General features: G+C 36.6%; 1 protein-coding gene across 5 annotated transcripts in view; it reads right to left on the bottom strand.

The window, feature by feature from the left end:
- The window catches only part of LOC145693464 (uncharacterized), a 622,508-nt gene that overhangs the window by 136,954 nt on the left and 472,430 nt on the right, over positions 1-13,124 (bottom strand). For all 5 annotated transcript variants that reach the window (XM_081769494.1, XM_081769493.1, XM_081769492.1 and 2 more), the window contains one exon: positions 2,217-2,372. In XM_081769494.1, the coding sequence (XP_081625620.1) occupies positions 2,217-2,313 (97 nt within the window). In that variant the 5' untranslated portion in view covers positions 2,314-2,372. The remainder of the gene's footprint in view (positions 1-2,216; positions 2,373-13,124) is intronic.

Below are 13,124 nucleotides of genomic sequence, written 5' to 3'. Positions count from 1 at the left end.
CTGATAACCTACATTGGGTACAATCGGAGATATGGCCCCAGGAAAATTTTCTCCTGACCACTCCTTGAAATTATCATTGATACTTACGGTAAGATGTATACGGAGTAGGCTTAATTACACTGGGAGTAGGGATATTTTTCGAATGTAAGATATATTTGACATTCATTCGAGGGTTTTTTTTTTTTTTACAAAAAAAAATCAAAGAGCATCTATCACTCACAAGTGACGTATGCGAACCGTGACAGCTAAATATTTATGAAAATCGAAACCCTGACTAACTGTGGATCGCTAATCATCGTGATGATAATCACTTGGTGCGGAAATGTCCTGTTAACCCGCTACATATAATGCATACGCTAAGCAGTGAGCGGGTGAGGCTGTGCCGAGTTATACCCCCAAAAACTCCGGAAAAAGGCAGAAAATGAAAAATATGTGCAGGTAGCCTGATATCTACAAGAGGGAGACAGGTGACCAAGAACACGGCAATAGTGTTGCATGAGCAGTGTTGCCATCCCAACACAAACTTACAGTTCATCAAATAGAACGTATACCATTTTATGGCATTAAAAGCATTGGCATAAAACGTGAAAGAAAATGAGCAAAAGGTGCGTTATCGATGTTGTCAAATAAGAGAGATATGAGACTATAAAATTGAGAAGTTATAGGGTCTGTACAATGAAACGAATAAATGCTCAAAAACAAGACTACAGAAGGAACATATGTACAGTAAACCACTGCGCCCAGTGACTAACGGGCTTGATACGTCATATCGAGTAAGCTACTAGGGCGAGAAGTGTATGTATTTTGCCATACTGTCTATGGCTTTTTTGTTGTATGTATTGGTGTATTATGTTAAAACATTTTGCACCTTTATATTAATGGTAACCAGAATGAAGTGTGTTTTATCTTCCTCGTTGTCTCACATGCTAACGTTTCCTATACTCTCAACTGACAACAATTACAGGTCATTAATCTTTGCAAATCGATTCTGACGTACTTTCTTGTTACAGATTTGGTACCTTTCGTGTCACAGCTTTCTACTTTTTTCAGGCGCTACGCCGTCGTTTCTGAGGTTTGAAAGACATGCAGGATTTTGTGCAGTATTGCAATCCCATGACAGTTCGATTAATAGTCCTCGGGAACGGTTCGAGATATCGATTCTATACAAACGCCATTGGAATTGCTGCGCTACAGGAAGACTTGCTGTTCGCATGGGACTACTTCTTTCTACGACTAATCTAACTTGTGCCGTTTTTTGGGTAAAATCTGTACAAGCCTGTATTGGATGCTGTAGTTTACTCCCTACTGTACATTTGTTCCTTCTGCAGTCTTGTTGTTGTACATTTGTTCGTTTCTCTGTACAAACCCCATAATTTCTTAACTTTACAATCTCATATCTCCCTTATTTGGCAAGTGATAACCTATTTTTTGCTTATTTTCTTTCACGTTTTATACCAATTGTTTTAATACCATAAAATGGTACACATTCTATTTGAAAACCTACAAGTTTGTGTTGGGATGGCAACACTGCTTTGTGACACTAATGCCGTGTTCTTGGTCACGTAGGCATTAGGTTACCTGTACACATGTTTCATTTTCTGCCTTTTTCCGGAGTTTTTGGGGGTATAACTCGGCACAGCCTCACCCGGTCACTGTTTGGTATATGTATTATATGTAGCGGGTAAATAAGGCATTTCCGCACCGAGTGACCATCACATGCTAATTAGCGACCCACGATTAGTCAAAGTACTAATTTTCATAAATACCTAGCTGTCACGGTTCGCACACGTCCCTTGTCAGTATAGTTCCAAGATGCCTAAAGTCAAGTGTTCAAGTGGTCTAGTGGTATGAAGTTGCGTGGTTTCAGGTCATATTTTGCCACTTTTTTTTTAAGGGCATAAGTGTATGCGTATTTTCGAAGTTTTACGACATAGAAATCCGATCCTTATTAATAATATATAAAACCAGATCGAAAAAGAAGATACTACACACTACTTTCGCTCACAAAGCATCACAATACGCTGTTAATGTAGCAATAGCAGAAGCAATAAATTAACTTGCTCGGAATGTTATTCAACAAGTAAAAAGATGACTGAAGTTACAATAAACGTACGTTCTCACTTTAGTCAAGCAAAGGCAAGCAGTTAAGTTTCTTTTGTTGGTAACGAAAACGGATTAGTGGGCCATTAGTCAGGAATTAATGGCGATTCAAATACCTGACCGACGCCGTGTTGATCTACTGAACACCTTTGGTGGTTTGAGCTTTCTTACACGATGGATTGGCTCATCTTTCGTTGTTCGTTTGCTCTTCATGTTCCGGTTAGTAGCTCACGTTCTGCACGAAACGAGACACACGCTGTCACCCCTGGCAGCTTGTAAATAGAATAGGAAATATCAGAACACGTAATAGTAAATACACATAATGCATTACAGCTCAATCACACCTCTCTTAGCATGCTTTAAAAAATTAATAATAAGTTATTTCTCATAGTTTAATTTCAATTTTACTCTCAAGCAAATACTCAAATTAACTTTCTGTTCTACATTTATTTATTTACTCTAATATTTTACTTTGATGCAGTGCAAGAATACACAATAGTCACACTACAGGTATATGTCCTAGAATAAAAGTTTCGTACAAAAATACTTTTTATCACAAGAACCTTCTACGTTATCTTAACGGTATTTGGCGTGTAAAATGCACTAAAATATAATGTACTATAGTGATCGCAAGGACTCGTGAAGCTTGACCTGGATTTACCAATTTCACCACCCAACAGAACACGAGGGTGTCCTGATCGTCAATCCCCACTCATGAAATGTTGCCAGTGTCGTTTCTCTCAGGATGTTGTTTTCCTGAGGGTACAGTGTCGAACTATCGCTAAGTTCCGTTATGTTGTTATCGTTCTGGTTGTTATATTATTGTTACCATTTAATTCGAATAATTGTTAATGTTCATGTTATAGTTCTTTAAATGCTTTTTGGACGCTCGTTTGCCATGTTTTGTAAAAATTTGGCAACATTGTTAGTGCAAATCTGCTGTTTCACTTTTTCTCAAGTGTTCGTTCGGAAGGCAGTTCCACGAATCGTCCCGAATTCTTCCGACATTTAAGGGAAATAAGTTCTACGACTTGTGTAGAGCCAAGGCTTCACAAGCCGTCGCGGTCACTGTAGCAGCTGGCAGTATCCTGTGTTAACCGGAAAATGCCCTAAATAGCTACGGCCCCTACTTGCCAAGTGAACTCTGTATTGATAGCCATACCTCATAAACTATAATTTTTGGAGGTACGAAGAGATGATTTTATCGAAAAGACATGATGTGTGAGCGGTATTTCTTTAAACGTCCGTTAAGCCACCAAAAGAGAACCAGCCAAAGTAGTTCATTGGACGTCAATTATCCTCCACGCAGATAGACAGAATTTCACATTCAATTATTGTGGGGGAAATGAAACGAAATATTTAAGTTTTACGTCCCACGATTAAGTAGGTTAGGCTAAAGGAGACGGTGATGATGAGAAATGAGTGGGAGGAAACGGGAGAACCCCGAGAAAACCCACGAGCACAGTGTTTGTCCACCACAAAATCCACACGGCGAGAGTTGGGATTGAACCAGGGACCCCAAGCACCGGAGATGAACGCTCCACCACTGAGCCACCGCGTTCTCTCAATTATTGTGGAGTAGCAAGCGTGAAAATATATCGAATGCAATTAGAACGCCCCAAGGTATGAATTACGTGATGTAATTCGACTAGCCTTCGGCTACCAGCAAATAGGGTTCCTAATTTTGAAAACGGGATACCGGACACCCTCCTGAAGTACGTATACTCGTAAGATTATGACATAATCGCTCGTTAAAAACGTGAATAAGCTGATTTACATAAAACTGAGCGATTCAGAGTTTGAATTAATAACTCTACTTACTTTCGAAGCATTTATTTAACTTACTTATTCTAGTTTTGGTTGAGTCTGCCTACTTTTTGTAGTCAACCATCAATAATATATCGTATTTAAAACAGAAAAGAAAATGCAATTGGCAATATAATTATGGCGTGCACAAAATATTCTTGAAAAATATGTTTCACCAGCTTCGCTGGGGCTGGTAATGTCTCATAATGCCTACATACTTTTACTGGATCTGGATAGATTATTTAATTGGAAGATGAATTAGTGCTAGCTGCGCTCTTTGAAATGTACTTTTATGGCTTTCGCAGTTTTGATAAGTTCAGTAAATTTTCCTGCTTTCACCCCCCTCCCCCCAAAAAAGAGAAAAATGACAAGAGTTATATTTAGGGCTATAAGCATGTTAGTGATGAGCGCAAGAGTCTTGGTCTTGCAGTTTTTGCAAGAGTCTTGCATGCAAGACCAAGACCAAGACCAAGACAATACTTGCAAGACCAAGACCAAGGGGTGCAAGACCAAGACCATACCTGCAAGACCTAGACCAAGACAAAGACCATACCTGCAAGACCATTGCGCAAGTGCCGGTCAGTGGTAGAGCGTATACCAACACACGATCGATGGTTTCCTTTGTTCGGTATCCTCAAGAAAAGATTTATAAACGTAATAATCCTCCCAAAAATTCTCGAGTTTTGTCTCTGTATTCCAGGTCAAATGCAGGAATAGAACGTCTTTCGTTTAAATATATATTGATTATTACTTATTGTTAATAACAAAACTTAATTTTCTTCAGTCATTTTAGAATGAGCACTAATGTGTCTATGTAGGACATGATAATTGCATGATATTCTTTCGTCTGCTAGATTCTTAATTAACATAGTATTTGAGTAATATATTCAGATGAAAGAAACAATCATGTAAATGCAAAACACTCATACGAGCTCGCTAGGAGCATGAAGTTTCCTGGAAAAAGAGGTATTACAGAGTGTTCGTTACTTCTTTGTATCCAATTCAAATAATACAGTGAAAATGTTTCCGAAATGTATTATATTGGAAAGATTTTTTTTTTTTTGGGGGGGGGGAGCGAAAATCGAAAGCGTCCCGTATTCTCACGAAAAAATATGACAGGCTTACTGTTATACATTTTCCTTTCGAAGCTGTCTAGTATAAGCTGGTACTTCCTTTTTCCGTGTTTAATGCAAAATTGTCCCGAGATTTTCTGCACAATCTCTTTTGTTTATAAGTGGTCATTTCAGTACAAACCTCGACTCGCTTCAATCGTAAGTAGGGCTACTTTCAAATACAGTGAATGTAAAAAGTATCCATACACCTCGGAAAATAGAAACATATAACTTATCACGGTGAACAAACACCACTTGAACTGAAAATTTCTATTTTATTTCTTCAAGTGTAGGAAACAACACAAAAATACACTGATATGAAACAAATTAGGTTTGTAGCAAAGAAAGAAGCTACTGTTCGTGCAGGAAATTCAAAAAGTTGGGAAAAGAAAGAAATATCAATCAACAAAAAGTATTCATACACTTCACTTATTGGCTTTGTTTTCGTCACATTCGGCCACTTTAGTACTTCGTATGATATCCTTTCGCTGCTATAAGATCTTTAATAATCCTTGGCATTGATGTTACCAAAGCCTTGGTCTTTGATGATGGAATTTTCTGCCATTCCTCTTGCAGAGCATTTTACAAGTCTTATTTATTTGAAATCGGTCGTTTTCTAATCTGTTTGTCAAGTTAGTCCCAAAGGTGCTCAATCGGATTAATGTCGGGGGATTGGGGAGGTGTTGCCATGTTTTTTTGCGTATTGTACAAGATCCAAAGAAGTGTGTTTAAAGCGGAATGCTTTGGATCATTATCTTGCATGAATATGAAGTTTAGTCTAATGCCCATTTGTTCAGCAGATGAATGAAAATTCGATTTTAAAATATCAATGTACTGATAATGATTCATCGTACCATTTATAAAGTGCAAGGACCCTACACCAGATGCACTCATACACCCCCAAACTATGATAGAACCACCACCATGTTTCACTGTAGGTTTCAGGTTTAGTTTTCGAAACTCTGTATTCTTTTGCCTCAACACCATGGTTCGTCCATCGGATGCAAAAATGTTGAATTTGCTTTCATCCGTAAATATCACACAGTTCCAGAATTCTTGTGGTGTATTTCGGCGTGTTTTGGCAAATGTTAACCTTTTCTTCCTGTTCACTTCGCTCACAAAATATTTTCTTCGGGCTACCCGACCATGAAAGCCACGTTTTCTCAAGTAATTGCGAATCATAGAATATGAGACATGCACTTAAGTTCATTATAAAGCTCACTTGCAAGCTCTGGCACACTCACGCGGATGCTTTCTTTTTTACTTTTCGAACTATCAATGACTGACAATGTGTGTTTAATTTCACTGGACGTCCTGTTCTATGTGTATTTTTCAACGTTTTTCTCTGCTTCATTCTATCAATAATACTTTGAATAGTCCATCTAGGCCTACCAACCATGCTTGCGATTTCAGAAAGTGACTTACACTGGTTATGCAGACGAATTATAATTTTTCGTTCCTCTTCTGTAGTTTTACGACCTTTACGCCCCATACTGCCGCACTTTCAAACTCCGCGATAATGTTGTGAACTTGAATGCACTCCAAGGGAACGTAGAACAAACTAGAGTGCCTTTACAGGCCTGTCGTTCGTTTCTGTACACGGAGAGTGAGGTATTCCTGTGACAGTTGTGGTACTGTATGAATACTTTTTGCACATGAATTTTCAGACTTTTCCATATTTCGTCTCTGTAAACCAAGGTCAAAATAGCATTCGTTGTTTATACTTCCCCCAAGTCTTCCTTTCCGGAACACCTTTTCCTAATTGTCCAGTGAGTTGGATTTAAATATCATGGAAGCGGGACAAAATCTCATTTTTTACAAAAATATTGGTTGTATGAATACTTTTTACACTCACTGTAAGTAGCCTACTTCCACCCTATCAGCGTGGCTGGTCTGTGCACAATGAACTCTGAAGTTACATTAGATTGCCACAGAAAATACATAACTATTTTGAACATAAAGTGTATCTGACCGAATGTACACTCATGTCCAAAATTATTGTCGCATATCTATAAATATGTTGCTGTAGGAATATAATTTGATAACGAATTCGCTCGGCATATTTCTTATAATGTTAATATGTGTATAATCAGCAAAGACATGTATGTGGCAAATTTCATGTCAAAAGAGCAGTAAATAAGAACAATAAAACGAAAATGAAACTGTCTTGTCCATTTAGCAACATTTTGTTTTACTCATGGTAATTTTCGTATTTATAATTCTTTTCCTATGAAATTTACCACAAATATACATTTCCCGATTATACACATAGTATCAGTATTAAAAGTACCCTGCAAAACCATTATCAAATTATATTCTTACGAGAAGACAGTTATAGATATGCGACAATCATTTTGGACATGATACATACAGAAAATAATTCTGTGATCTTCTGGCTATCAGTGGATATTCCTCACGATGCATACAAACAATAGATGGTCCAGAAAGTTTTAATAAAAGAGAACAACTTCACTCATAAGTTACCTAGGGTGCCTCCTAGTTGTAATATGCAGGATGACACAAAGAGTAAGAAATACGTCCACTCAGATGACAACCAACAGGTTATCAAAAACATTTAGAAGTAACTTGATTAAATATAATGTTACACTAGAAAACTATATACAGACTGGTACTATAACATTCAGGCTTTGATTCTTTGTCTGATTAAATATGACAATTTAACATTTATTTACAAAAACACGTCCTGCTCCTTCCCAGCTCGCAGAAGCCATGTTTAGGCTGTTCTAATAGATGCTGTCAACCCCAGAAGGCTCTGTTTGAGATTTGTAAAAAGTTAATGTAGAAAATAAAGAGTATTAAATGTACCCCATCAGAGTAAGCCGCGTTTCAAAATAAAATACTAAATAATTCGGGTAGTTTTAAAGAATATTTAGTACAGATACACACAAATATTTAATAATGATAGTGGCTGTTAACCAATTCTTCTCTTCCTGAGAGGGGAGTAGAAGCTTACCAAGTCGGTTTTTCCAGTCGCCGAAAAACGACGCTTTCTTGAAAAATTGTGCTACATTCTTTTCAAACTTGTGAAAATGTGCTGCATTGCCTTGACATTTTGCTGTTTGTTGCTATCTTAGAGAGACTAGGAGAATACAATGGAAACACGCTATCTGACAACTGGAACCAGTAATACAATCTACTAACTAGTTGCTCCATGTTCAAGTCCATATGTATTTTAAATGAACAAAATTTCTTTATCTGTAAGTTATCTCCGGTGAGGGGTGTGCATATTAAAAGATAGTTGGCAATAAACGCAACTCAATGATTTTCATCCAAGCTCTCTGAGAAAAAAAAAAAAAATGCAGCGAAGTTAGTTTTTCCAGAGATTCAAGATATTCTAATATTTTCACTCGAGTTCCAGTATCATTTCCTCTTATATTATATACAAAAATCTATATGGAAATTAGGTCTATTTACATATTCGTATGCAAATATTTAGACAAGATTGACGTTCAGTGTGAAGCAGTACAATAGTTGTGTACAGTGAACTAAGCCGACAGTGATAGTGTAAAATGGGTGACACCTCTATTTTCCAAAAGGGGGAAATTGTTAGCGCTCCATTATGTGATGCGAGCGTGACGAAAGTGGGCAGTGTATTAGATGTGTCGCAAGGGGAAGTGTTCAACGTGATGACGGCCTACAACACTCACGGCAAAATCACAACGGCGAAGAGGAACAGTGGTCGGAAAAAACCCTCAGTGACGGGTGCAGTCGAGCATTAAAACGGATCGGCATTCAAAACCGTCGTGCGACTGTGGTGTATGTGACGGAAGAACACCTTCCACAGTCTGTGTGAACAATTACATTCCGGCATGAGTTATATGACATAGACATTGCTGCAGAAAAAAAAAAAAAACACTAAGCAAAGTGTTTTTACATGCGTTACACGAAAGTCAGTGGTACTAAAATAAAATATACTATTCGTATTTTTTTAAAGTTAAAGATACAATTCTAATACAGCATATCTCTACCAATATATTATATTCAATGCATTTGCGATCTTACTCATATTGTTGAAAAAGTGCAGGAGAAACGAAAAGGTGTGCTTCCATATGATATTTCCATAAAACATGAAATGCAATTCAAATGACTATATGTAAAAGAGAACTTCCAATATACACGTTCTATTTCTCTTGTATAAAATAAAAATTGAAAATGGAAACCTGTGGTCCAATCGTATTTTTACTTTTCCCTAGACAACTTTTCTACGAAATGAAACATTTTTCAGAAAAACGAAAGATAAGCTCACTAAATATTTCTAATGCATGCAAAATAAAAATAGCAGAAAACCTGTATGAAAATACCTAATGTTCTTATAACTATCGATCTATTTTTTTTTTTCTTGACTTGAATACAGATGACAGTATATCGTTTTATTTTCATTTGAATAATGGATTTAAATTATCCATAAAGGCTCAGTAATATACAATACTTTCATAGTTCCAAATTTATTGTTTGACACGATATTAGTGACGTATTACACGAGGAAGGATGGATACTTCTTCAGTAAAATCTCCCTTTATATCTACCACTTTTTATCACCTTATGAAAGGAGTCATACAACAGGCCCGTGCTGGGATACTAACGAGAGCGGTGGATAAGTCTACAAAAAGGGCGCCAATGCAAATGTGAATATATTATATATATATATATATATATATATATATATATATATATATATATATATATGATGTAACTTAATTAATGTAGTAAACATCGGGAGGTTATTCCTGACACCGAGATAAAACGAAAAGTACAGAATAACTTGGGTGCAGTAGCGTACGCAGGAATTTATTTCGGGGGTAGGTCCAAACAATATGAGGGTATTTTATATTAAAATTCCTAAAATTGCCCCTAAAATTAGGCTAAATTTACAACAAAAGTCGAAATTAACGCAAAAGCAGCCATACTCGAAAACTAAACATCGGATCGAAATTGTGCAAAAGGGAATGTCCATTTTTTTAAGTCGTAGATTCCATTAGTATACAATCGAATATAGTGCAATGACGGTGCAAGGGTGACTCCCAAAGGAACTGGAGCATTCCTTCAAATATTTTATCAAATGTTGAATGACGAAACTGAACAACAATCAAGTACAATATTTCAACAATCAAAAGTAATAGTACATCGTTCAAATTAGAACACTTAGATTAGAACAAATTAGAAAATTTCTCCACCAGTGACAAAATCAAAATATAAGTGGGCTACACTACGACACTATTTGATATACTCACAATAGCAATGTAGTTTCTCGTAGGTTAGGATTAAAGAGAGCTTTGAAAACTCCAAGAGAGGGAAAAAGCCCTTCGAAAGTATCCCTTGAAGAAGACACACCTAACGGATAAATTAAGTATATTGTCCCAGGGCATTTCTTTGTATCGTTGTGCAACGTGTATAACATCTCGTGTTTCGTCCATTTTTGTTGCTTCTGTGCACAGAAGTATCATATTCCACGGAATTAATATTACGAGAAGACAATCTCTTAATGCAGCTTACTTTCGCCAATATGTATTCACGCAATATTTGGCAATCCCTGTGTCATGTGGATAATCTCTTGTACACTCGTTCATCACATGATCTTTGCATTTTTTAATACTACGTGTTATGTTTCTTTACACACCGTCTGACTGTCCTATGCACAGCCATTTTAAACCTAATCTGGATCGTTTTTTTTTTTTTTTTTTCATTTTCACGTACTCTTAACTTGGAATGTAAGCCGTTCATTTACCATCCGTCACCATTAGCCTAGAAGATATAACTGTGATACGTTCTTGAGTTATGGCTGTTTTTACATTTTTCCGACAAATTTTCAGGTGATCAAGGCGCCGAAAGGAGGCACGTTTACACCCAGGTTGGTGTATACCTTTCGTTTTATCTAGATGTCAGAAATCACCTCCCGACGTTTGTTAAATTAATTTACACCCTATATATATACGGGCGCCATTTTATGTATCAAAACCAAACAGTTCGTTTAGGAACATAAATAGTTAAACTGTGAAAACGTCTTTACTGGAGAAACACTTGTTAGTTCTTTTTTTTTTTTAATGAAGTTAAATATTTACTAATAAATCAATATAATTATGTTTTAGAAATACAATAGCCACTGATTACTCGAACACTGCTTTAAAACACTCAAGAACAAGCAAATTTGTAAATAAAGAGCTTTAAAAAAATCTTGATTTGTTTAAACTGCGCTATATCGATTGTGTTTAGCTCTTGAAAGTTTTTTTTTTTTCGCACTAAAGGAGTAGCAGCACGGAGAACTCTACATCACCTTACCAAACAAACCTACATGTTAGTTGCTTTACTGGCTTTATACACATTTTTTGAAAAGTGACAGCACTCTTTACCTGTTCTCTGCCAATAGAAACTGTACGAATGTATAATATAAACTGTTATACAGAGGAATTTAAAAAAAAAGTGATATTTCGCAGGCCGCCTTTTGTAAGGGCGCACTATATCCTTCACAGGTTCTTTACCAACAGCCACTATATGAATTTACTATACACAACTGGTATACAGAAGAACAACTGAAACCAGTTATCTATAATGTGATATTTCGCAGGCACTCTATGCGCAGGGCGCACTGTATCATTCACGAGTTCTTTATCAACAGTAATAGTATGTATTTATTGTATAGAACTGTACTATACAGAAGAAGAAACAAAACTGTTTGATGTGGTTTCGCAAGGGCACCTTACGTAATGGACGCACTGTACCCTTCACGGGTTCTTTCCCAAACTGTGTCATACAGGAGAATAAATAGAATCGTTTATCTTTGATGTGGTTTATTTAGCAAGAGCGCCTTATGCAAAGGGCGCACTAGACCCTTCACGATTTCTTTATCAACAGTAACAGTATGTATTCATTGTGCAGAAGTGTGCCATACAGAAAATAAAATAAACAGTTTAAGGGCGCCTTGTGTACGGATTCTTTACCAATAACAAGTGTAAGAATTTACTATATACATAAAAATGTGTCTTTGTCTTTGTTTGATGGTTTGGAGGGCGCACTGGGACATGTCCCGTTGGGCCAGCACCGGCTTATGGTCATACCCCACCTTCACGTCCACTTTTTTGATGTATCGCAATGTATCTTCTATGAGCAGATGTTCCAATATCTTGTATCAAAGGAAATCTGTAACAGCTGCAACATTTTGACAGCTCTTACTTTTACGAACTATGATAGGCTCGTTGTCGACATATGTTGGACGATTCTTCTGAGAAACGTATTACGTTAATATATCACAAAATTGGAGAAGCCAGCATTTACAGTCAGCTTCTAAAGTACCAAATAGATGTCATATGTTACACTAAACCCTTTAGAACAACTTGACTTTTTATTTATTTATTTATTTATTTATTTATTTTTTACTAGCAGCGATGTTTACATACACTTGTTTCGTGTGAATAAACCAATGTTTTGTTTGTGAGATGATCTTTCAAAGGAATACGTCTTCTTACCTCTGCTGTAAATCTGTTAAAGCATTTGTTTTTAAATACCGTCGGAAATTTTTGAATTAATGACAAAAGTGTTCCACTTATTGTAGACGTATTAAATGAGAGCAGTGATAATTTTGTCAGTCTGGCGATTAACTTCCAGATAAGATAAAACTCTCGATTGATTGATTAATTTTAGTTTAACATTCCTTTCAGCATCGACTGTACGGTACATCAGACTAGGCCTACTGCTTGAAGTGGATCCGAACCACTACTTGAGGCGAAATGTCTGTAAAAGAACAAAAAATCAAATTTGTAGAAAAAGCATGTGAAGGTTTGGAAAGCATTAGGATATACGAGTTTCTCAGTGCCTAAATGGCTTTTGAAGAATGCACAAAATAATTAGCAAGTCTTAGGCATAACGATGTAACTTTAGCACCCTGGAAATTTTACGAGGTAATTACGCAATGCACTTCTATGGATCTAAGAATGTAATGCAAAAGATGCACAGTTTCCTTGTACACGCCATTTCAGCGGTTAAATCACGCGCAGTACATCGACGATAAACATTAAAGACAATTTTTAAAAAATCAAATATTTCAGTTAACATCCCACATTTATGCCCTATAGGGTAAGGGAGAAGGATAAT

This window comes from Thermobia domestica, chromosome 8 (assembly GCF_964235325.1).
Source record: "Thermobia domestica chromosome 8, izTheDome1.hap1.1, whole genome shotgun sequence".
Classification (NCBI taxonomy): Eukaryota; Metazoa; Arthropoda; class Insecta; order Zygentoma; family Lepismatidae; genus Thermobia; species Thermobia domestica.
This window is presented reverse-complemented; position numbering and strand designations above follow the sequence as displayed.